Raw genomic sequence first — 25,843 nt, forward strand, 5'->3', positions numbered from 1 at the left:
AGTGTGGGCGTGAGGGGCGCTGGCCCTCCAAGCGATGGAAAATCCATGGATTACTTATCACTGGCCTTCCATATCCACGGTTCTTCCAAATCTGAGATTGTGCATCCAGTGGATTCAACCAATCTCGGATCGTGTTGTACTGCAGGATTTACTACTGAAAAAAATCTGTATATGAGTGGACCGGCACAGTTCAAACCCCTGTTGTTCAAGGGTCAACTCTGAACAATATACATGGAAAACATCCATTTTAGACTATGAGGACCCTTTGGCGGCTCATTCCTGAAGGCACACAGAACATCACTAGAGATCCAGCTCTCCAGCTCCATCAGAACCAGCACCTGACACCTACAGCCTGTTGTTCTGACCCTGACTGCCAAAACTCTCTTTTCCATGGGGAAGAATCCTAACCAGCCTTTGACTGTCATCCCTCAGCAGAGTTCTCTGTTCAAGAAAGAACAAATGGATGAAATATCTGTGCTTCCTGGAGCACTGTCATTTTTATTATTGTTCCCATCATCACCTTCAACTCCCACATCATAGGGCTTTGTTCGTGGGCCTGTGCTCCTACACCGAGAGGTCCTTAAGGCCAGGTCTGTATCTTAACTGCTCCTACTTCTGTGTATTCCCAGTTTCTGGCATGGGCTTGGCATATCACCAATGCTCCACAAGTGTATAATGGAAATTGGACGTTTGGGTGACTACATTATTTCTAACAAGACACTAGGGTATCAATACTGATTTTCAGTAAAACACAAGAATTTCACCATTCATCTATCTATGCATCATTTATCCATTCAGCCAGCCACTCTTCTGTCCAAGTATCCATTCATTCATCCATCCATCCATCCAAACATCCAACCATCTATCCAACCATCCATTCATTGAAAAAAAAATGTACAATAAGACCTACTCTGCCATGCCTTTTTATGGGTGATAAAAAAAAAGAAGGAAAAAGATGACTAGAAAATGAATAAGATACGGTCCTTGCCTTGAGGTATGTTGTCACTGAATAGGAGAAATAATATATGAAAAGCAAGGGCCATGTCTCGTCTTTTTGTCCCCTGCAGCACCTTCCACAGGGACTTTGATTCAGCAGCAAATGACGGTTGAATCAATGAATAAAAACAAATATAAGGCAATAAGCAAAAAGTGTCAGATAAACGCTGCAGACAAAATGCTATGGAAGAGACTTCCCTGGTGGTCCAGTGGTTAAGACTCAGCTTCCACTGCAGGGACCATAGGTTCAATCCCTGGTCAGGGAGCTAAGATCCTGTATACCGCATGGTCAATGAAATAAAACAGGTTTAAAAACAAACAAAAATGCTATAGAAGAGTGGAAGGGAAGCTGATCATGTACAGCTAGACACTTCATAGAAGGTGGAATTTGAGCTGGGATAGAATGGCAGGCTGGCTCAAATTTGGAAAAAAAAAAAAAAAAGGCATTCCAGAAAAGTCGACCACTGCCATTGCCTGTCTCGATACCTGGCATAGAGAGGGACCTCGAGAACGGATTCTGTTGTGTTGTGAGGCACCTGCTGGGCTGAGCTAGACGTTAGTGATGAGGGCAGTTTCTGCACTCAATGAGTCTTGAGGGCCTTGCTAATGTCTGGAGAAAGCCAATGGCAAGCGCGACGCGGGGGTTAGAAAGATGGCAGTAAGAACCAGAAAACAGCGATTTAAACTGCTCCGAGTGGAGCAGAGGTCCTGAAGGGACTGTGGATGAATAGGTTTCTAATCTGACTGGGTTGGAATCCTGTGTTTGCAATTAGCAGCATCTATTTGCATACAATTAGTGCATAAAGCCTTTAAGAAGAGTCTGTTCCCTAAAGTAGGTTAAATAAGTCCCCCTACAATCGTTCCTGCGGTATGGATTCATTTCACAAATCCATGATCCTACAGAGCCCAGGGATGGACTTCAGCCCAGTCTAGGCCCAATGGAGAAAACATGGATTGCACCTGTCCTGTCTGATTGGAACAAAGGCTGAACTTCCCCGACGCTCTACCTTAGGAGGTTTTAGTGTCAGCAGTGGTTGGTCATCTTGGGTTGAACTGAAAGGTCAACTCAGTTGACCTCTAAGTCAGTTTCAACGCCAGCACCTCTATTCCTCACCCATCACCAACTACTTTTGGGGGTGGTGGGGGAAAGAGGAAGAATTTTCAAGAAAACAAAACATCATGAGGAAAATGAGGGACAGGTGTGGGTCTTTGCTGGGTCAAACATCTCAGGATGCAGGTTCAGACTTCCCTGTAGTTCCTGCAATTACAGAATTGTTCTGGAAGCCCAGGCAAGTACCTCTGAAGCACAGCCTTATCCTCTCACTCACTGACTGACTTATTCAACAGACATGTGTTGACTGCTGAGCCTTCTGTTTGGGAACTAGGGCTACACTGCCGCCCAAATGTTTGTTTGCAACCAAAACAAACACAGAGCCTATGGAGCTTATTGTCTGGTGGGGAAAACAGGAACTTGCAAATAAAGACAAAAATCAATGGAACAGTTGCAGCCTGGTGCATTGGTATCAAGAGGACAAGTAGGAAACTGTTTCCTATATCCAGGAGGACTGGATGTAATCAGGGAAGGCCTCCTGGAGGGAGTGACAATTAAGTTAAAATAAAATGAATGAGAATCGGCAAAGAAAGGGAGAGGCTAACATGAGTCAAGACCCTGTGGCAGGAGGCAGCAGGGAAAGTTCTAGAAACTGAAAGAAAGCCAATGTGGTAAGAGGACAGAGATTTAAGGAGAGAGCAGTGAGAAATGAGACCAGAGGAGTCTCATCTAGGCAGGGGCTAGATCACTGGAGAGGGGGTTGGGGTGACTCAGGGGTCCATCTTTATACTAACAGTAACAAAATCATTGGTGTGGTTTACCTGTGGGTGGGAGGCGTGAGAAAGACACACCCAGATTTGAGTTTTAAGAAGATCCCTTTGTGTTTGAAAATGGTATGGAGGGGGAACCACTCCCTGCCAGCTTCACCTGTCCGCCCACCCTCACCACACCCTTCCAGGACCAGGAGGCGAGCTGCCTCTGGTGAGCTGGTGCCTGGAACTACCCCTCACCCTGGTCTGCCCTGCCCTGCTCCCTGCACTCCTGGCTGGCCCCCTGCATGGCTACAAGAATGTCCTTTTCTCTACTGCTTTCCATGGCCCCCCGCCTGGGGCCCCCACCACTGGCTCCCAGGTACAGGGGACAATCCTCTCTCTCCCAGGTAGAATGATCTCCAGTTCCACCGGGGACGACTCTAGAACAACACCGACGTCAGGTAAGACTGCCTCCTGGAACAGGTATCACTGTTGCCGTCTAGCTGCTGTAACGGAGGTCTGCTGTCTTTGTCTCAACATCCGCCCTGCTTTCCCCAGCAATAACACGCCTTCTTTACGCCATCCCTCTCAGTCCATATGGTTTGGGTTAAGCCGATCCCCTCCCGCAGGGGTCAGGTGACATTCCCTCTAGGTCCAGACAGATCACGATGACTGGCTCACAGACTTACTAAGGGCCAAAGAGATTTACTAGATTCACTAAGGGCCAAAGAGAGCCTGACATGGGATCTGCTGAACCGTCAAGAAGGAGATGCTCCTTGAACAGGAAGGATATGGGCTCATGGTGGCTGTCTCTGCCCTCCTGGAAGGACCCTGTCTGACAATAAAGAGCCAAGCGCAGCTGAGAGAGGGAAACAGAATGACGGGCAGGTCCTCTGATCCCCGGGGTCAAACCACATCAGACCCCTCAGCTTCCAGGTGCTGGGAAACAACCAATTCCCCCTTTTCTGGCCTGAGCTTGTTGGGTGCATTTGCTGTCACTCGCAATTGAAAAAAGAAAGGTCAGTCTCATCTGCCTCTTCTCCTCATTGCCCTGCTGTGATTGGTGCCACCCTGAGCCCTTCTTGCTGGCAAGGAAGCTAACTGGGGCTGAAAGCAAGGGAGGAATTTGAGGAGGGCTGGAGAGAATTCTCTGCAGTGCAGTTCTCAGGCCTTCAGCTACCACACCTCGAGCCAACAGCTCGCTCACATGATAATAAGTGGAGGGAGGCAGACCTGGAACCACGAGAGGCTGGTTTTTCCCAAAGGTGTCAGGCTTCTTCAAGTTTCCCAAAGTCCTGGGCACGATGCCAGTAGGTCATTTTAGATGTCTTTCGAAAACTCCCAATTTCATCACAGCAAGGGTCTAAGAAAAGCCATTATGAAAATGCTGGCAGTAAGTAGGACCCAACCAAAAAGGATCCCGGCTCAGAATTTCTACCCCACATAATGGCAGTCATTTGAAGTCAAATCATTTGTGGGTTTAAAAAAAACAAAAAACAGTGTGCTCAGTTGTGCCTGACATTTTGCGATCCCATGGACTGTAGGCAGCTGGGCTCCTCTGTCCATGGGATTCTCTAGGCAAGAATACTGGAGTGGGTTGCCGTTTCCTTCTGTATGGGATCTTCCTGGCCCAGGGATCGAACCCCTGTCTCCTACATTGGCAGGCAGATTCTTTACTAACTGTGCCACTTTAGAAATTCATAGATTTTATTACCAAAACCTGTGTCTGTATATGTGTGTATGTGACTGTGCATGTGGTGTATCTGAATAGAAAAAAAAAGTAGACCTGGGAACAAGTCAGGGTTCTGCTTCGTCTCTTCTCAAGTTCAAGTGCACCTGCTGTGCCTCTGCTTTCCAATCCGACACCCAATTTCATCAGCAGGTGATGACAAACAAGCTCCTTCCTCTCAGAACAATGGCAGGCCCTGAACATCTGCAGGAGCAAACACTGAAAAGTGGTCCACTTTTCTTTTCCTTTTTCCTCAAGGAAATAACCATTGACTAGCCAACTCCCCTCCTGCCCTACTCTCTACCGTACTCACCACACATACACTATGTAATGTATCAGGGCTGGACCCAAGAGATCCTAAACGCAGACTGGACAGGGGTATTGGAAAAGGATGGACAGGACAGGCTGGCTAGAATCTATCAGTTATATCTCTTTTTTAAATCAGAACAAAACAAAAACCACATGCAGTATTCATAGCTAACAACATGCTTCCTGCTGTCATGGCCTGGCTTTCCATGCTGGACTATACTGAGGGCTGCTAGGAAAGCTACGAGCCTCAGTCTTCCCATCTGCCGAACAGGCGTATGATACTTCAGTTAAATAATGCATGAAAAGCCCTTCGCAGGTCCCTTGTCTGGCCTATGATACACAATCCATTTTGCTGTGACTCTTAGATGTGGAGTGACGTGCAGATTGTACAACCAAGATTCCTGAGGCCAGCACAACAGACTCGAACAGTCCTTCATCACTTTCATCCCTTTCAAGGCTTTCATCGTTCAAGAGGGAAACCTCCTCAGATTTGTGCCCCGCGGGGAGAAGCTGGGGTGGCTGTGGCGAGCAGCTTGGAGGAAGCCAGCCCTACACCTCGAAGCTTTGTCCAGATGGGAGTTAACATGAGACGTGGAGAGGGGGATTCGAAGAATAGGAATGTGTTCATCTGTGAAATTAAAAGTAGTACAGCATGACGTACAACATTATGTGGTGGGGTTCGTCAAAAGCAATAATTAGGCTGAATATGACTCTGAACGCGCTCATCATCGAACAAAAGCAATTCTACTGAATGAGGAGAGCTGATTCTCTTGGGAAGAGAAAAGAGGCCAGATGCTGAGAAATACTGGGACGTGAGCTCAACAGACTGAGGGCTGGTGGAGATCCAGCCTGGGCACGGGTGAGGGCAGGTATTCATTTCGTATCATTGCCACAGAAATTACTGTTTTTCAGTCGCAGTGACACACGACTGAGTGTGTCCGACCCTGAGACCCCGTGGACTGCAGCACACCAGGCTTCCCTGTCCTTCACCATCTCTGGGAGCTTGCTCAAACTCATGTCCATCGAGTCAGTGATGCCATCCAACCATCTCATCCCCTGCTGTCCCCTTCTCGTCTCGCCGTCAATCTTTCCAAGCATCAGGGTATCTGCCACTGAGTTGGCTCCTCGAATCAGGTGGCCAAAGTATTAGAGTCTCAGCATCAGCATCAACCTCTAAACAACTCATCCACTGATTATCTGACCGTGGCTGTGCATCCCAGGACCAAGCACAGTGTGGCTCAGATGGGTTGTCTGTTTAGGGTCTCCCGAGGCCAAAGTGTCACCTGGCCAAGGTCATTCTTCCTGGCTCATATGTGGGGACTCTGGGGAAGAACTTGCTTCCACTCCCACTCGGGTTACTGACAGAATTGAGTGCCATGTGGGTGTAGGATGGGGGTCCCTATTTCCTTCCAGCTGTCAGCCAGAGCTGTTCTCGGCTTCTAGAAGCTGCCCATATTTCTTGCCACACAATGCCCCCCTCCACTGTCTTCAAAAGGACATCAAATCCTTCTAGTGCTAGTCATCTGCCTGCCTCCCCTCTGCCATCCCCCTGATTTCTTCCGCTCCAAACGGCTCCTGTGACTACACTGGATCCACTCCAAAAAATCTAGAACCGTCTCAGTATTTTAAGGCCAGCTGGTTAATTACCTTAGTTATAGGTGCAAAGGCGCTGTGTCACCCAGCACAACCAAACCCAGGAAGGAGCACTGGGGGGAAGGTTGAGGGGTCACAGGTCAGCCTGTGGAAGGCCAGCAGAGTGGCTCCCTTGAAAAATGGGTGCTGGACCCTCTCCCCAGTTGGAGCACAAAGTTTCCACTGTTTAGATGGGCAATGCATCAGAGAGGTGAGGAGGTGGTGGGTAACAAGCAAAGTGGCTGTGGGCGTCTGTGAAGCCTGGAGCAGAGCCGTCATGCTTGCTGTTGCTGTTTAGCCATGTGCGACTCTTCGTGACCCCACGGACTGTAGTCCACCAGGCTTCTCTGTCCATGGGATTCTCCAGGCAAGAGTATGGCAGTGGGTTGCCATTACCTCCTCCAGAGGATCTCCCCGATCCAGGGATCAAACACGCATCTCCTGCATTGGCAGGCGGGTTCTTTACCACTGAGCCACCTGGGAAGCTGTCCTGGGTATCTATGAAACCTGGAAATGAGGTGTCATGGGGGCTAGGACCTTTCATCATTTGGGAGGTTTGCAAAAGCAAAATGCAATTAGAAGCTGACTTCCGGCTCTCTCCTTAGGCTGTGCCTTGTTTTGCCTGGCCGCCCTGGTAAGACATGGGTTCTGAGACCTGCTAGGCATGAAGACTTAAGCCACACCATGAAGGAAACTTCTAGAAGGGAGACAGACCCTCTTTGCTGGGTGGGGTGGGGAGGATGGTGAACAGTCTCCTAAATGGCAACAACCAGTAAATCGGAGCTACCACTGCCACTGTTTGCGGACAAGCCTCCGACTTGGCCAGGTTTTGAACAGAACGTGGTGATTTCCAGCTTTCCATCAAACCACCGAGGCAGGCATGGCTATTCCCACTATGAGCAAATGAAGCTCAGAGAGGCTGAGCCGTGTATGCGTGATGACACAGCCACCAGGATGGATCTAAACCCCATTCTCGCTTTGTAAAGCCTCCGTGCCTTCCCCCTGCCAGCTAGCTGGCCCTCTGTCTTGGGTGTCTTAAGTTCCTTCCTCCCCCTGCCTTTGACTTCTTTCAGAATGTCCTTGGACCCAGCGCCTAAGACATAGATTTAATTACTGCTGTTTTTTCATTGACATAATTAAATATCCACAGTGAGGTCAATCAACCTGAAACCATTCGGAGGACACTCTGGAGCTGCTCTGGAATTTTTTTATTTAAGGGCTTTTTATACACATAGGTTGGTTTTTATAGGTCTAAAATTGGGTTTCTGATTTTGGCCCTCAAGGCAAGAGGTAAAAAAAAAAAAAAACTGTTATAAATAACGTTGAGATGCCACACTCTTTTTGGCTCTTTTAAAGGGGCTCGATGAGGAGACAAAGCAACGGCTTTATTGAAAAATGCAAAGGCTGATCCCCTGGTTTGTGATGATCCTGGGTTTTATGATCACAGAATGGACTGCACAGACACCCCAGCACTACTGGGGAGCCATTCTGAAAAGCTGTAACAGGCGACCCCCCTCCTCCCTACGGAAGAGCTTTCGGCCTCAAGGTCCCCACCCAACCAAGCCTGCTTTTGCTCAACTTGCCACTGTGCTCTTGCGAGACAAGGGAGCATTTTCTGGTTCCTTTTAACATTAAAAAAAGGATGCAGAACGCACCTGTGCTCTAATAAATGCAGGGGCATGGGTAGGAGGAGGGAAAAATAATAATAAATGCAGCTAGGGGCTGAAAAGAGTGGTTTTTGAAGCTAATGACAGTGTTTCTGCCTTTATTGCTTTAGGCAGAAACAGGAAGTTAGAAATCTAAGTGGCCTGAGAAAATATAACATTTAACAAACTCATTTGCAGGCCTCCAGTTGTATTATCCTAATTTATTTCATTGTTGTGGGGGATTTCTTTTGGGGACTTTTTTGATCTATTTTTAATGGGAGACTAATGTGCATTCCTCCCCTCACCCCTGCCAACTCCCCCCCTCTTTTTTTTTTTGCAAGGATTTATTGAGCAGTAAGACACTTTAAAACAGAACTTTTCTTGTTTAACCTACTCCTTTACGGAGGCAAAGACAGAACTAGGGGCGGGGGAAGAGATTCCTGCTTCATAATCCATTTTTAATGTCAGTGGAAGCAATTCCTACAGCTTCATTCCACCCGAATCTTCCAAGAAGGAAAACCATTCTACCACCATGGAGAAGGCCATCGTGTAAGACCCCCTCTCTGCCCCTGGCTCCTTCCCCACTGTGGTTCTCATATCACGATCTGGTTGGAGTTCCTCCAAGGCCTACTGCTAAGTTCCATGGAATGCTTCATCCACGTGGACCCCCGACCATCTGATAAATAAATGTACCACCCAGTTTTTCAGGCTGGCAACACAACTGCAGAACCGAGACATGTAATTGTTACATTTCTCCAGTGCTCCAAGATGAAGAGAGGCACAAAGTACCTCTTCTGGGCTGAGCGCTGAAATCTGCTCATTGCCTCAATTCAGTTCAGCATCTCAGTCATGTCCAACTCTTTGTGACCCCATGAATCGCAGCATGCCAGGCCTCCCTGTCCATCACCAACTCCCGGAGTTTACCCAAACTCATGTCCATCGAGTCGGTGATGCCATCCAGCCATCTCATCCTCTGTTGTCTCCTTCTCCTCCTGCCCCCAACCCTACCCAGCATTAGGGTCTTTCCCAGTGTGTCAACTCTTCGCATGAGGTGGCCAAAGTATTGGAGTTTCAGCTTCAACATCAGTCCTTCCAATGAACACCCAGGACTGATCTCCTTTAGGATGGACTGGTTGGATCTTCTTGCAGTCCAAGGGACTCTCAAGAGTCTTCTCCAACACCACAATTCAAAAGCATCAATTCTTCGGTGCTCAGCTTTCTTCACAGTCCAACTCTCACATCCATACATGACTACTGGAAAAACCATAGCCTTGACTACATGGACCCTTTGTTGGCAAAGGAACATCTCTGCTTTTAAATATGCTATCTAGGTTGGTCATAACCTTCCTTCCAAGAAGTAAACGTCTTTTAATTTCATGGCTGCAATCACTATCTGCAGTGATTTTGGAGCCCCCCAAAATAAAGTCTGACACTGTTTCCACTGTTTCCCCATCTATTTCCCATGAAGTGATGGGACCAGATGCCATGATCTTAGTTTTCTGAATGTTGAGCTTTAAGCCAACTTTTTCACTCTTCTCTTTCACTTTCATCAAGAGGCTCTTTAGCTCTTCTTCGCTTTCTGCCATAAGGGTGGTGTCATTTGCGTATCTGAGGTTATTGATATTTCTCCTGGCAATTTTGATTGCAGCTTGTGTTTCTTCCAGCCCAGCATTTCTCATGAAGTACTCTGCATATAAGTTAAATAAGCAGGGTGACAATATACAGCTTGACGTACTCCTTTTCCTATTTGGAACCAGTTTGTTGTTCCATGTCCAGTTCTAACTGTTGCTTCCTGACCTGCATACAGGTTTCTCAAGAGACAGGTCAGATGGTCTGGTGTTTCCATCTCTTTCAGAATTTTCCACAGTTTATTGTGATCCACACAGTCAAAGGCTTTGGCATAGTCAATAAAGCAGAAATAGATGTTTTTCTGGAACTCTCTTGCTTTTTCAACGATCCAATGGATGTTGGCAATTTGATCTCTGGTTCCTCTGCCTTTTCTAAAACCAGCTTGAACATCTGGAAGTTCACGGTTCACGTATTGCTGAAGCCTGGCTTGGAGAATTTTGAGCATTACTTTACTAGCGTGTGAGACGAGTGCAATTGTGCAGTAGTTTGAGCATTCTTTGGCATTGCCTTTCTTTGGGATTGGAATGAAAACTGACCTTTTCCAGTGCTGTGGCCACTGCTGAGTTTTCCAGATTTGCTGGCATATTGAGTGCAGCACTTTCATAGCATCATTTTTCAGGATTTGAAATAGCTCAGTTGGAATTCCATCACCTCCACTAGCTTTGTTCGTAGTGATGCTTTCTAAGGCCCACTTGACTTCACATTCCAGGATGTCTGGCTCTAGGTGAGTGATTACACCATGCAAAAACGAATCTGGCCATTTTCTGTTGATCTAGAAACTCCCTGACTCCTTCCTTCAGATACAGAAAGAGAAAACAGGCTGAACTGTCTTGCAGAGGGGAGGAGGAGGAGGGAAGAAAGTGAAATCAGTAATTTGAAGAATTTCTTGAATAATCACCTCATTTAGGGACTCCATTAGATGGCCGCGTATTCCCAGAGCAGGGCATAATTGAAAAGGGCTTCACACTTTAGTCACTCTATGAATTGTCCAACAAGCTTGCGAGGAAGGTGGGACAGGGATTAATTAGCCTGCAGGGAAGGATGAGAAAATGGATAGATGGAGAGAGAACATGACATGTGCAAGGTCACAAGGGAAGTTAAGGTAAGAGCCAGGACTGGCCCCCTCCAATGTCAAGTGGTCTACAAGATAATCTCCCCCACAATGTTCAGTGCCTATTAATTACAGCCAGCTTCTGTCTACCAGGCACATAGAACACATATACAATGAGTCCTAAAGAGAAAGAATTTTCAGGATTCTGGAAAGTAATGAATGAAAGAAGTCAAAGATATGTTTGGATGATGGCGGGGGGAGGGGTACACCGGGAGGCTAAAAAAAAAAAAAAGATGCCAACTTGAAAAAAAAATTCTTAGAAACAAAACCAGGAGTCTGATCAAACAGGGAACACAACAAAATGAACAAGAAGGGGCAGAAACTATTAAGATGAAAAGACCACAGGATAGTTGGGGAGGATTAGCAGGGTATTTAAAGAGTAAGAGTATCACCAAAAGAGATTAAAAAAAAAAAAAAGTAAAACTGAATCACTTTGCTGTACACTTGAAAGGGACACAACACTGTAAATTAACTATACATCAATTTTTTAAAAAGACAGCAGTAAAATCACAACTGTGGGTCAGAGTATAGACTTTCAAAATTGAGTTTGATCTTTTTGGCATGGAAAATTCAGATGCATTAAAATTCAGCAAAGGGTGAATTTCACGTGTGTAAAGACAAACACTCTCCCTCTGAAGGTTGAAGTTATATATTTAAGAAAATCAACCGGATGACGGATTTAAATTCTCGATTCAAATCGATTCTTTGTTCCCAAAGATGTCCACTTCTGAATGTCACCTGTGAAAATTTAAGACTCATCTGAGGACACCTTGATATTCCATGGAAAAGGAAAGTAGAGACAGTGCCATTATTGTTGTATTATTCCTAATTCTAGACATTCCAGCAAAGCTTTTCTAGTTAAGAGTTTCCCTCCTGTGTTTGAATCTCATTGAATCATCAGGGAAATGGCAAGGTGGAAATGTCAAGGTGTCTTTCCACCTTCTGCTACAGCATCATGATCACTTACTTGCAGAGGTCAGGAATCAGGCTCACCAGGAGAAGGGTAATCTAAGGATGTCTCAAGTTGCCCTGCCCTGGATATTGACATGCAATGCCCATGTGCTTGAAACTCTCCATGGCAATTAGACTGGTTACTCAAAATGACTTCCAAATCAGGAGAAAATGTTACTGACTTCCAATTCAGTATGTGTCCCTGAATCCGGAGCGCGTACGAGGATTTTTTTTATGAAACTCACAACTGCAATCTGATTTGGCTATAACACAAATCAAATATGGAAGATAAAAGTATCTCAGTGTCAGGTTTTGTGGTAGAATGTGCTCTAGGTGTTAATATTAGAGTGTTCTTTGCTGTTATCCCCTGTTTATAAATTGATTCCATGGACTAATGCAGCAAACTTTTCTTGAGCAAAGATAAGACAGTCCCTGTCTTCAAAGAGTTCACCGTCTAGTGGATGAAACAGACAAGAAATAATTTCAGTTCAGTGAGAGAAGCTTGACAAGGTACAAGAGAATCTCAACCATGAAGGTCAATTCTGTCTGGAAAGGGGGAATAGAAAAGATTACCCAGAGGAAGGGCTGTTTTGTGCTGAGTCTTGAAACACACACACAAAAAATCAATCCAAACTCAACAACAGTCTCATCACGGGCTCCCAGTACCGCAGCCCAGAGAGACTCAGGAAGAATTCTCAAAAATCAACAGATTCCTGGGCTTTGTTTTTTCCTTCCAACCGCCTTCTCTTGAAGAGCTGCTTAAATATCTGGCCAAGGACCTGGAAACAGACCCTTGAACAAGAGGAAGTCATGCCTCTGAATTACTGTGGATACCAATGATGCAGCGTTTGGCTGATACAGACTGTGGGTTCCCCCCTGGCTGATGCTTCATCTCGGGGACCACGTACCACCCTTTCAGAAGCCACGCTAGTTCTTTTGAGCCACCACAGGTCTGCTGATCCCACCGAGCAGTGACCTGCAGTGGGGAAGCTTCCCTTCAAGGATGGAAGCCGGGAAAGGAATGGGAGGAAGCTTGAGTCTTGGCAGGGCTGCTGAGCAGTTCTGCCAATTCAGCTGGACTTGAAACTCGTGCGCCTGTTCTTCCTTCTTTCTCCCTCTTGGAAACGTCCCGCCCTGGACAAGTTATCTGACCTGGGGTAGTGGACCTGTGTTCCCAGGAGCAGGACGATAGGAGAGAAATAGGGTGTGAGTATCAGTACAATCTTTGATGTCAAAGAGATCAGGATTTGGATGGTGGGCTTGATTCTTATTGGACGAGTGACTTACTGTCCTGTACCTTACGTAGTAAATGGGCACAGTAATGTCTAAGTCACAGGATCACTGTGAAGATAAGAGAGAAAAAGGGAAAGGCTGTTCATGAAGGGCAAAACCAGTGGCACGGCACATAGAAAAGCCCTCAATAAGTGGTAACTATTATTTAAGTGCCTACCGTGTGCTGCCATCCTGATTCTTTATTTTGCTAAGTCTTCTTTTTGGCCACACCACGTGGCATATGGCATATGGGATCTTCCCTGCCCTCTTCAACGGAAGTGTGGAGTCTTAACCACTGGCCCACCGGGGGTCCCTCCAGCTAAATCTTTAAAGGGATTTTGAATGGTTTCTGTGATTGTCCTCAGTTTACAAGACAGGAAAGGCAAGCAGGAGAGGCAAGAAAATGTGAAGGCAGGCTTCAAGCCCACGGCTGTCTGGTCCAAACCCCAGGCTGGTCTATACAACACCTGCAAAGAAACTTCTGACTTCTTGTGGGGGAAAAGGGTGGGAAAGGCAGGCAGACAGGGTGAGGTGGAGAATGTCTCCTTCTGAAGAGCTTGTCTTGACCTGAGACCTCAGCCGTGGAATCTGGCACCGATTCCTTCTAGGCAACCAGACGGAAGGGTGTGAACAAGTATCTCAGTCACTAGCTCAGGTTTGCCTGAACAACGATGTCACCAAACATCTCAAAAATGGGCTTCCCTGGTGGCTCAGCAGTCAAAGAGGACTCCTGCCAACGCAGGAGACACAGGTTCGATGCCTGTCCCTGGAAGATGCCGCATGCCTTGGAGCAACTACTGAACCTGAGCTCCAGAGCCCCGGAGCCAAAGCTGCTGAGCTCACGAGCCACGGCTCCCGCGCCCGCACGCCCTGAAGCCTGTGCTCTGCCGCTAGCAGGGCCACCGCGGTGAGACGCCCCAGCGCCGCAGCTCGAGACTGGCCCCGCTCACCGCGACTGGAGGGAAGCCTGCGCGGCGGTGAAGGCCCAGTACAGCCAAAGATAAACAAGCAAAATTATTTTTTTAAAAAATCTCAAAAATGAGATAGCTTTCCTCGATATCTTGCAATGACCATCAACCTTGGTTAGTCAAGTTCAAGGTCCTCTTAAGCTATTCGTTCAATTCAATTTTATCTTGGCCTGTCACACGTGTGAAAAGATGTGTCATAAACCCTTAAAATGTAACCTTTTTCCTGAAATACTTTGGCAGGCTTTTTATTCATTCTTTCCTTCCCCTACTTTACCAAAGTTACAGAGGTCAATCTTTTCTTATGTTATCTTTTGGGGGAGTTATGGGGGGCGGGGCTGGAGTGAGATGGCGGGTAGGCTTCTTTTCCAAACTTTCCAAACTGCTGTCATACGTTTTCAGAACTTGTCCCCAGACTGTCCTCCGGGATGTCAAAGGAACCTTAGACACTGGCCAGACTGATCTGGCGACTCTTACTTTCAAGGAGGATGATGACCTTTAAGCTCAGACCGTGCAAGATGCAAGAGGGGTGGGAGGTGCAGGAAGTGGCTTGTGTTAGTTAAGAAAGCTGATTTTTTATGGAGACCTGACTCCTCCTTGGTAGCTTACGCCAAGGACACAGAGAAGAATTCACTTCGCTTCTCCTTGCAAATCACACCAAGGCTACCGGAAAAGAAAGGCCTCTCCGACTGTGTTAACAACACAATCATACATAATTTGGACTTGGGCATATGAAAGAATAATCACCCATCAGCCTCTAGGCGGAGAAAGGCAGAGAGAGGGAGAGAAAGGCTTAGTCAATCCCCCCACCCACGTGCTTTCCCCGCTCAGCCACGTTCATCTGTATGATCCTACAGAATATGGCACAATGTTTTCAGGGAGAAATAAAACCCTAGAACTTCATTAATGCCATAATTAAGGATCAAATTAGCAGGCCAAAAAAAATAAAATAAAATTACTTTGATTTAAAAAGAAATAGTAGTGAAAGCACCAATCCTGAACTTACACAAAGTAATGTTTTATTTTATTACATTTCTTCTTCCCCTTTTTGAACATTTCACTCTCAGGGGATTAACTGCCTTCTCAAACCCAGGAAAGGAAACCTGAAAATTTCTCCTTTTTCTTTGAGGATGGGGCGATGCAAATACAGGGCAGCGTGGGAATAACGGACGCTCTGTTTCCTGAGTGCTCGCCTGTGATTTATGAAAGGTGTGCCTCGCTGCGGGAAGATAACGCCATTTGAAATGGTCCATTTCATAAATCTATCCTCCTTGTCCCCAGATGCACACAGGACTACTATGAACTCCTGAATCCAATAATGCTTTCATCCTCTATTGACAAAAAAAAGAAGGGGAAAAAAAAGGACTTTGGCGCGAGAGAGGTAATGATGCCCTTACAAGGGAGCTGCGCTAACATGCCGTCTCCAGGGCTTTCTCTGGCAATGGCCTCCAAGGCGGGGATGCTTGGATAAACAAAACGAAGAGATAATCAACATGCACGACATCCCGAATGTCCTTTTACAGCTAGCAGCATTAATTATAGCCTGGGCCCCAGCCTCCGAGCGACCGCAGAACCGAAGGCTTTGCCTGAACACCCTCTCCACCCTGTGATGGATTTATCCTCTGGAACTGGGGTATTTCCTATTCATTCATGCAGCGCTTCAGTATAGCTGCTTGTTTATCTCACAGCAAGAATGCATCCAGAAGAGAGTTCTGTGCCAGTTGGGGACAAATCATAAACTTCAGTGAAATTCATGGTTGTGAGCTTCTCTGGCGGTAACGAGGGGGGAGGTGATATAAACATATCCAATGCTGTGCGGGCTCCAGAAGACCCGTATGAAATACGAGCAGGGGACAGAAGAGACTTCCTTGGGAGCCAATGAAATGGACAGCTTAGACGTGAGAGGTGACTACAAATACACGACGGATGCAACTTCTCAGACTGAAGTCGTATGTCAGGCTGGGATCAACTTCTCCTGACGGACTCTGAGAAACAGGATGAAGGGGGCAGGAAGGTGACACATAGCGCCCTGGTATCTCGGAGACTGGAGGGGGAAAGAAATGAAACCCTCGAGGCATGAGATCCTTCCTGTTCATTACAAAGGAAATAAAGCTAAACTTAAAAAGGAAAGAAAGAAAAGTAGGCATGCATGTATTTAGCCATGTTTTAGCCTTAATGGCAATTAGGGCATCTGAGAAAACCCTTACAACCCACCACTCAGATATTAATGGGTTAAGAGGCAGATAAAACACAGGATATAAGATGGAAATGATGTAGAAATGTGAATTTGAAAGAACTCCCAACATAGGATACTCACCCTGATACTCTGGAATTTGCATATTTTGACTTGTATTTAAAAAGTAATTTCAAGGTCAGCTTCAGTGCAGAAACACTAAGCTAAGATGGGAAGCAACCCCATTAAAAGTCTACCAGTGTTTTGCATATTTATTTTTCTTCCTCTGTAGTGAGCAATGACGACACATAAATCAAAAAATCAGGGTAAACAAATACCAAAGAGGTTACTTTATACCAAATGTATACTCTGTATTCTATTTATACACACAAACATTTCTATTACTAGAATTTATAAAGTGTGTAATACATGCATGCATGCTTAAAAAATCTGCATACATTTCCATAAGATGGAAAAAAATATATTATTGTCCCAAGTCTCAGAAGACCATGGCCCAAATAAAATGACGACCACCTCAAATGCATTTTTGTATAATGGGATGGAAGTAATGTTTATTTTTAAAAGCTCCAGGCCTTTTTTTTTTTTTTAAGCATAAATAGATTGAAATTTTCCACTTATGTAGATCCATGGTCTGACCATGAATATCCTAGGCGGGTATTGGCAGCTGAACACGATAACATTGGGTCTTTCCAATAAGACTCGAGGAACTTCATCAAAAGCATGTACACATATCAAAATCAACATCCACACCTTTCTACTGAAAACACCATCAGACTCTTGTCACCCTGATCAACCTGGGGCAGGTTGAAAGAGGGAACGGAATTTGGAGAACTGAAAGTTGCCATTGAAAGAGGCAAAGTTATCCCCAAAAACGGATTTTCACCAGACAACACAGATGTTCTAGAAGTCTAAACACTTCTGTGTTTTAGAAACTTCTTAATAATTTGATATCTGATAACTGACAATTTGATACATGGCATCCTGGGCCACCATAGAAGCCACCTACAAAAATTAGCCCTGTCTTTATTCACTTGTTTTATAAAAAGAATGATCCTTTAGACTAGACTTGAAAAGACTTTGGGTCACTTCCCAAAAAGTGAAGTTCATCCTCAAAGGATAAACATGTGCCACCAGTGAGCTGATGTCAAAGAAAGGATCAAGAGTACTTGACTTACTCAAAAGTAAGTCACAGAAATGAAATTCTGAAAAATGTTTCCAGCAATTGCAGAATCATGCTTCCTTGTCATATAAGACAGTGTTTAACACAGAACTTGGAGCAGCAAAAAACTCAAGAAATGCAAGTTTAATACATCTCCATGGAATTTACATGATCAGAGAAAACACACCCTCAAAAAAAAAAAAAGGAGATGATTCCATTAATATGTAATCCTTATAATGTGTTAGTCTGTCAGCCGTGTCCAGCAACCCCATGGACTACAGCCCACCAGGTTGCTATGTTGATGGAATTGTCCAGGTAAGAATACTGGAGTGGGTTGCCATTCTCTTCTCCAGGGGATCTTCCTGATCCAGGGATTGAACCTGGGCCTCCTGCATTGCAAGCAGATTCTTTACTATTTGAGCCACCAGGAAGCCCCTATGTAATCCTTATGGTGGTGGTTTGGTGGTTTAGTCGCTAAGTCGTGTCCAACTCTTGTGACCCCATAGACAGTAGCCTGCCAGGCTCCTCTATCCATGGGATTCTCCAGGCAAGAATACTGGAGTGGGTTGCCATTCCCTTCTCCAGGGTATCTTCCCAACCCAGGAATCGAACCCAGGTCTCCTGCATTGCAGGCAGATTCTTTACCAACTGAGCTACTAGGGAAGCCCATGTAATCCTTATACCTGTATCTAATTAATGTGATTAAAAACACAGGTATATTTGCAAGTCAGAGTAGCTCATACTATTCTGTTAACTTTTTGATATATTTGAAATGCTTTTAAAATTAAAAGTCTCCCCCACCCCCCCCAAATACCCTATAGATGTGCCCCTCTTATGGAAATTTGATACATCAAATTTTTTTTTAAATCTAGGAATGAGGATAAATGATGAGAAGGAATTATTGAGAGACTGCCTTAAAGTCCCTGTACTTGAAAACTGTATTTCCACTTAATTTTCCAGGACCAGATTTAGCACATATTGTACCCAACAATATATGACCATATTCCAAAATCCAAATGGATTACTAATGGATTAATATGCTTTAAAAAGCATCTTTACAAGATTTAACCATGAACAGAACTCCTTGCTTCTCTTGGCTTCCAGTTAACATGTGACACCCTGTAATACTTCAAGTTAAAGAGTTACAGAGCCTGGAGTTTTATATGAGCCTGACAGTGATGGATTAAAACCATACTCTAGACATACCTAAACAGTAGCACTTACTTTTTCTTACTTAAATCAGGGTTGATCTACTGGAGCCATTTGCTGGAAACTGTAATTGCTGAGCTGTTGTCAGAAATCTCTCCTTGCCTAGGGTGAGTTGGTTTCCAAACCAAGAGGAAAAAGTACAATCAAGACACGTTCCAAAAATCCATGCAGCCTATGGACCTTGCTCAGTAAGGAATTCGAGAAGCTCTGCAGTTGTATGAGTCTTACTCAGAAAGCAAGTTAAAACTCAACATGGTACATCCATGTTCTGAGCTGCATTATTTAGAATAGCTCAAACATGGAAGCAGCCCAAGTGTCCATTGACAGATGAAAAAGCAAAATGGGGTACATACACACAATGGAATGTTATTTAGCCTCAGAGAGCAAAGAATTTCTGACACATGCTACAGCGTGGACAAACCTGGAAGACACTACAGTAAGTGAAATAAGCCAGTCACAAGACAAACACGGTATGATTCCAGTTAGACAAGGCACTTACAGCCAGAATCGTAAAGAAAAGAAGCCCCCGGTTGCCAGGGGTTGGAGAGAGGAGAGAATGGAAGTACTGAGTTTCAGTTTCCCAGATGAAAACAGTCATGGGGATGAAGGGTAATGAGGACTGCCCACCAATGTGAACATCTTCAATACCCCTGAACTGTACACTTAGAAATGTTTAAGATGTTAGCTTTTATATGGTGAGCATTTTACCACAATTAAAAGAAATAATCTGGTCTGGCCTGGGTTTCACTGGCTCCTCATCTGTTCACTAGCATCCACTCACGCCGTCATCGCTTATTCCCTGGGCAGGCCAGCCCACCCAGGAACTGGCTCTGGATAATAAAGAGCCTTCTCCATTCTGGGGAGATCGGGAAAAACCTGGGTTGGTTTCGGGATCTTCGAAAAATCCGGAGCCATCCAGGATAAGACCAGGAGAAACTTGTTTGGTTGGAACCGGTGGCTACAAGCAGCCCCCTGGGGCACAATCCAGGGAATTAGGCCTGAGGTCAAAGGTAAGTGTGACACACCCTGCAATTATCAAAAATCAACCATGAAACTCACCGCTTTCCCTGAGTGCAGCTACTAATCTCACTTTTCCTGATTCCGTCCATGGACCACCATTCTCGTGGTCACCAGACCAAAAATCACTGCTGCTGCTGCTGCTGCTAAGTCACTTCAGTCGTGTCAGACTCTGTGTGACCCCATAGACGGCAGCCCACCAGGCTCTCCTTTCTCTCACCATCAACATCCAATCAACCATCCTCTCAACCCATTTCTTCCTCTCTAAACCCACCTAGTCAACCTAGCTTAGAATTTCATCAGCTCTGGACTAAAATATAGTCATATCCTCTTAATTATTTCTCAGCTTCTTGTTCCTTGACATTTGCCATATTTGTATATTTAAATGTGTGTGTGTATGCTAATTGCTCAGTTGTGTCTAAATCTTTTGCAAGCCCATGGACTGTAGCCTGCCTGGCTTCTCTGTCCATGGAATTGTCCGGGCAAGAATACTGGAGTAGGTTGCCATTTCCTTCTCCAGGGGAGCTTCCTGACCCAGGGATCAAACCCACATCTCATGCACTGCAGGCAGATTCTTTACCATCCGTTTACCAACTGAGCCACCAGGGCAGCCTACACATACACACACACGTATATATGTGCATATTTATATATTTAAACTCTTCAGAAACACCCCTATTATCTTACTAAAAGAAATAAACCAACAAACAAAGAACAAGACAAAAACCTGCTGTGGCCCCCTTGCCAACTTAAGGGAGTTTAAGCTTTTGATTCTGGCATCAAAGTCCCTCCTCGAATGACCTTCGTGAGGAGGACTGCAGAATGACTGGCAGGGGGAGGTGGGCACATGAAAACAGATACCACGCATTTGCTTGCTTTCGCCTTGGGCCCCAGGGTCTGAGCAGTGATGCCTCAAAGGAGTGGTTCCCATGGCTTTCTCTAAGCTGTCCTCACCGAAGCTCTCCCACCGCTTCGGCCTTTGTAACTATCAGGGCAATGCATCGCCTTTTACAGACTTGTTGAAAGCGTATCCCATGGGAGACGGTCCTCAGGGGAGCAGCTGATCCACTTGACTCCCAAGCCCTGCTCTCTTGACCCGGCTACCCACACTGCAGAGAGTCTCATCAGAGAGGCTGCTGCAGCTCGTGCCCACAGCCCTTCTGGGTACCGGTAGGATGTGGTCCGCTGTTTGGACACAGATGGTACCACCTTCACCATGCTCTCTGCTGGCCGATGGAACTCTCACCTGTCCTCTGGAGGCAGGGGCTGGACCAGGTGCCCACCAAACACCTCGGAGCTCCCCATCTTGTCTGTCTGGTCCCCAGGATGGGGTGGGACCAGGCTGAGTCATCTCCCTTCTGGGAAGGTTCCTCCTAGAAACCACCACTGCCCCAGCCCTGGGTGATGTGCCGGCTCCCTGTGATGTGGATTAAGTCTTTTTAAATTCCAGTGGGTCCTCCCATCAGGGGAATTCATCCCAGAGGCCGCAGCTGCGGGTCTCTCTTTCGGGGAGGTCAGCAATTCCAGCATTTGGTTGGCACCTCTTGAGCAGGGTGCCAGGAATATTTCGAGGACAGCATTTTCCTTGGCAGGTGTGCCTGCTGGCGGGGCCCACTTCAAGGTTTGCGAGAGCAGGGAAATGGCAGCTGGGATCTATCTGTGGTTGCGGGTGAGTGCATTTGGAGGGGCGAAGGGAATGAGGACTGTCTTACACAGCATGTTCTCGTTCAGACATGAAGGAAAAGGCCACAGTGGTCAGGTGGCCGCTGGGGCATGCAGAGTCGTACCCCAGAGCTGCCTTGGGTCACCGCTTGGTCAGTTTCAGAAGTCTCTCGGCTTGGGGGCTACACTCAGACATCTCTGTGTCTCAGAAGGGACTGGACCCAGCACTTTAGGGGCAGCTCAGACCACGGGCTGCTTCTCTGTGTCTGAAGGGTCGGGCTCAAGCCCCTTGGTTGTACCAACAACTCAGGCTGGTGCTGCCACCGCAAACTGCCTTCAAACTCCTGCCCAGGTGGAAGTCTGCTCTGGGACCCTTCCTCCAGTGTCTTGCCCAGCTGGACAATTAAACAACTGGTCCTTCTGTATTCTGGCCAGGCCGGTAGACGAGCCCATGGTTCCACATTCCGTGCTGTATTATACTTGCTTACCTGCTTGTTTGTGGGCTCAGTCGTGCTCAGCAATTTGTAACCGCGTGGACTGTAGCCTGCCAGGCTTCTCTGTGTATGGACTTTTCCAAGTAAGAATACTGGAGTGGGTTAATTACTTCTATTTCTTAATTTTTTAAAAATATACACTACTGTATTTAAAAGGGGCTTCCCTGGTGGCTCAGCTGGTAAAGAATCTCCCTGCAATGTAGGAGATCCAGGTTCGATCCCTGAGTCAGGAAGATCCCCCTGGAGAAGGGACTGGCTACCCACTCCAGGATTCTTGTCTGGAGAATTCCATGGACAGAAAAGCCTGGCGGGCTAGAGTCCATGGGGTTGCAAAGAGTCAGACATGACTGAGAGTGACTAACGCTTTCATCTTCACATATAAAAGAGATAATCAACAAGGACCTACAGCATAGCACAAGGAACTCTACTCAGTATTCTGTAATAAGCTATACAGGAAAAGAATCTGAAAAAGAATGGAAGTATGTATACATATAACTGAATTACTTTGTTGCACACCTGAAACTAACACAATGCTGTAAATCAACTATACTCCAATAAAAAACCACCAAAAATCAAATTTAAAAAAATACACTTTATTACTTTTATATCTGCCTCCTCTATAAGACTATAGGCTCCTCAAGGTCAAGGAGCATGTCCTAACTGCCTTCACATCCATGCCAGTCTCCATGGTTACATCCCAGACAGCAGAGAAGAAAGAGGAGCACAAATAAAGCAAGAAGGTGAGCATCCTTTTCCCAAAGACTCACCCCTGAGGACCACACAGGACTTCCCTGCCGTCCCATTGGCTGTAACTTGGCCACACGGCCACAGATTGCTGGAAGGGCAGTGAGGACAGGGAATGCTTATTCTGAACCATCAAGAACCTCTTGGAAAATTCTGTGACTAAGAAAAAGGATGGACGTGATATTTCAAGAGAAGCAACAGCTCTGGCCCAATAGCATTTCCGGAATCCCTGTCTTCCTTACTGCGCGGCCTGAGGCGGGAGTCCAGTGATGTTTAACAGACTCCCACCCCACCTCCCCACACTGCATCCTTCTATTTTCCATTCAAAACCGTCTCCTAAATGGCAGAAGGCTCTTCCTGAGGGCAAGCAGTCCAGGCTGGACTTTCCGTCTGTCCCCTGACCCTCCCACTCCCAGGAACGGAAGTGGAGCCTGGCAATCTCATCGTGCCTTCCTTCCCCACTAAGCTCAATAAATATTTTTAGAAGATAATGACTCAAGGTATGGCCACCTCACTCAGATCCCAGACCACACTCCTGAAGGATGCCAGGAGGCTTTCCCCCACCCTCCACTCCTTAGCACTGGAAATAGATTTTTAAGCAGTGTTATATGGCAGTTTCTCTTCAAAATCCTTCTTTCCTTTTCTTTAGTAACGTCTTTATAAATCACCGTTATAAAAATAAGGCAAGCAGAAGGAAAAATATGCAGTGCCGAGAAACTGAAAATTCAAGTATTTGCTTTTTATGGGACACTTGAGGCTCTTAAAAAAGAGAACTGCTAGAAAACTTAAATACAAAAAATTCACCGTATGATAACATAAAAAGCCCAACAGAACTGAATAGTTTATGGAAATAATTTGAATATTTACGCTTCAATTTACGGTCTGAAAATCACCCCCCATGCACGATCTTATTCTTAAATGGATTTTCTGAGAGAGCGTTAAATACATGTTGATTATTTTGACACCATGTCGACTCGGATATTCTGTGCAATGATTTGAAGGCAAAAAGGAAATTCCCTAAAACTCTAATGTAAGTATATGTGAACATACATTATATATACAGAGATGTACATTTATATGTATGCATATATATAAAGTTTAGCAAACATTTCAACTCAAAGGGGGTGTTTTGGGGTTGCTGTTATTGTTAGGGGAAAATGCTGTAAATTTAACTCGAACGAAGCCAAGGGCTACAACATATTGTAATTCTCTTGACAGGGAAGCTCGGGTTCAAGTTCATATCTTTTTATTTTCTAAGACTGAAGCTGCACGATCGTTTAAACCGTGTTTTATACACAACATTACAGAAACACAGCAATGCGGGTCCATAAAAGTGTTGATGAAACAGAACCAACATTCTCCCATTTTGACTTCCCTATTATTTTTCCCCAGTATGTCAAAGAAAGCGCTTCTCAGAATTTCTTACAATTTGTCTATTTAGGAAAAGTATTTACCATTATTTTAACAGGCCCCCAAAGCATCAAATATCTGTACCAAAAAAATCAATATTTACTTCCAACGGGGAAAAATATTCAGCACAAGGAAAATGGTAAGGAAAGCATATGTCCAAACACTTTATTATTAAACTCACGGGTTTAATGAAACCCAAACATGGGGAATACATTATGTAAATACACACGGACAAAGGGCTTTTGAAGAGCAGGGGACCACAGCATCCAGGATCTGTGACTATGATTTTTTTTGTTGGTTTATACATTCTAGCAGGAATTCATATCACACACACACACACACACACACACACACACACACACACACACACACACACACTGCTGAGGCTGTTTATTCAGTTTTAAGCACAAACCTCTGCAAACTTCAGCAGAAGGGAGGCCTCAGAATATGTGTCTGAGCAAAAGAATAATTCACTGAACTTCAGAGTTAAAATCAAAAATAAACACACTGAGAGAATTCCCTACTTCATCTGGCTTCCGAAGAAAGACACTTTATTCAAGGATGCACAGGCAGATTCCCCAACACTGGGCACTGAGACGGAACTAAAATCAGAGACAAAAGATACAGACTCAGGCACCAAGTCGATAAATAAGTGCTTGGTTAAGTCTGATAATTATGCCTTAATTACGTTCCCTCTCTCCACTCTGGATTTAAAGGAGAACACACGGCCACAAACAATATGTCGACTCAGGTGGAGTCACGGTGCCAAAAAGTTTGTTCAGGTTTTTCCATAAGAGTTTACGGAAAATTCCAAATGGATGTTTTGGCCAACTCAGTATTTAGGTGATTCCAGAGATCAACTAGCCAACGTCAATTTATCAGATATTGACTAACTGCCCGACCGCCCCAAGTCAAGCTCCGGGCTGTGTGTAAAACTCTGCCTCTGGTGAACTTAAAAACAGACATCCAAACAGACACATAAGACCATAAAAGAAGTAATACCATTTATTGGTGGTTTATTACATACCAAACACATTTCGAAGCCTTGGCATGTACTAGCTGAGACGGTCCCTGAAACAAGCCACTAGGTATATCTTCTTCGTATTATTCTATTTCACAAATGAAGAAACCAGTGCATTCAGGGAAACTAAACTACACGTCCAGGGTCACCCGTCTGAAAACCGGACAAAAAGGCAGGTCTGCTGGGAGCTGGAAAACAAAGACCATGGTCTTCCCACTAAAGCTCAAACTCCAGGGGTGTCTATGTCCTCTTAACAATGGGCCAGGCACTGACACTCCTGCTCACAAGTAGTCAATTTCTCATTTCCTCTGCAAAGCGAGGCTCATTTTCTCAACAGGAGAATAGTCGGCCATGGGGAAGCGCTGCCATGAATTTCCCAACCACCCTCCACGCCCCACTGAGCAGAGGTCAAGGTCAAGGTCGGTCCTCGGCTGGCTGTCTTGCTTCCCAGACCCGGGATCTTTTCCAGAAGCACAGGTTACTTCCATTTAGTCCTTCAAGTACAAAACCCACGTGCCAAACATCTTGCTGGAAGGTGGTGGGGGTCAGGGAGGGGGGTCGGAGATGATGGTCTGGGCACCTCAAACTTCTGAGTTACACATTCTTCCCTTTAGAGCATGGACATCACTGGTCTTCTCTGATCCAGGTAGAATGCATCCTCCCTGAAGGCAGGGTCTGCAGCAGACTGACCACGCAACCTCCTCCAGTCCGCCTGCTGTCCTTGACTCCACCAGCATCCGTGATGGCAGCAGGCAGCCTGTTCAAGATACTAAGCGGTCAGTATGGCCTGAGCCCTGGCCATTCCGAACATACAGATGAAACTGCCTATACCCTGGGGCCCAGGCACCCTGGCCAGGCTGGCTATCATCCTTTAGCTGCTGGATCAAGCG

At 45.7% G+C, this 25,843-nt stretch overlaps 1 protein-coding gene across 3 annotated transcripts in view; it reads right to left on the bottom strand.

Annotated features, from left to right (window-relative positions):
- Positions 1 to 25,843, bottom strand: part of WWOX (WW domain containing oxidoreductase) — a 918,690-nt gene that overhangs the window by 222,538 nt on the left and 670,309 nt on the right. Inside the window, exon 9 of one of the 3 annotated variants that reach the window (XM_081513859.1) lies at positions 24,915 to 25,710. The exons of the other annotated variants lie outside the window; for them this stretch is intronic. Coding sequence (XP_081369985.1) covers positions 25,564 to 25,710 — 147 coding nt within the window. The 3' untranslated portion in view covers positions 24,915 to 25,563. Of the gene's footprint in view, positions 1 to 24,914; positions 25,711 to 25,843 lie in introns of those variants that run through there. 3 annotated transcript variants of the gene reach the window in all.

Source organism: Giraffa tippelskirchi, chromosome 7 (genome assembly GCF_054371585.1).
Source record: "Giraffa tippelskirchi isolate mGirTip1 chromosome 7, T2T-mGirTip1v1.2.pri, whole genome shotgun sequence".
NCBI lineage: Eukaryota > Metazoa > Chordata > Mammalia > Artiodactyla > Giraffidae > Giraffa > Giraffa tippelskirchi.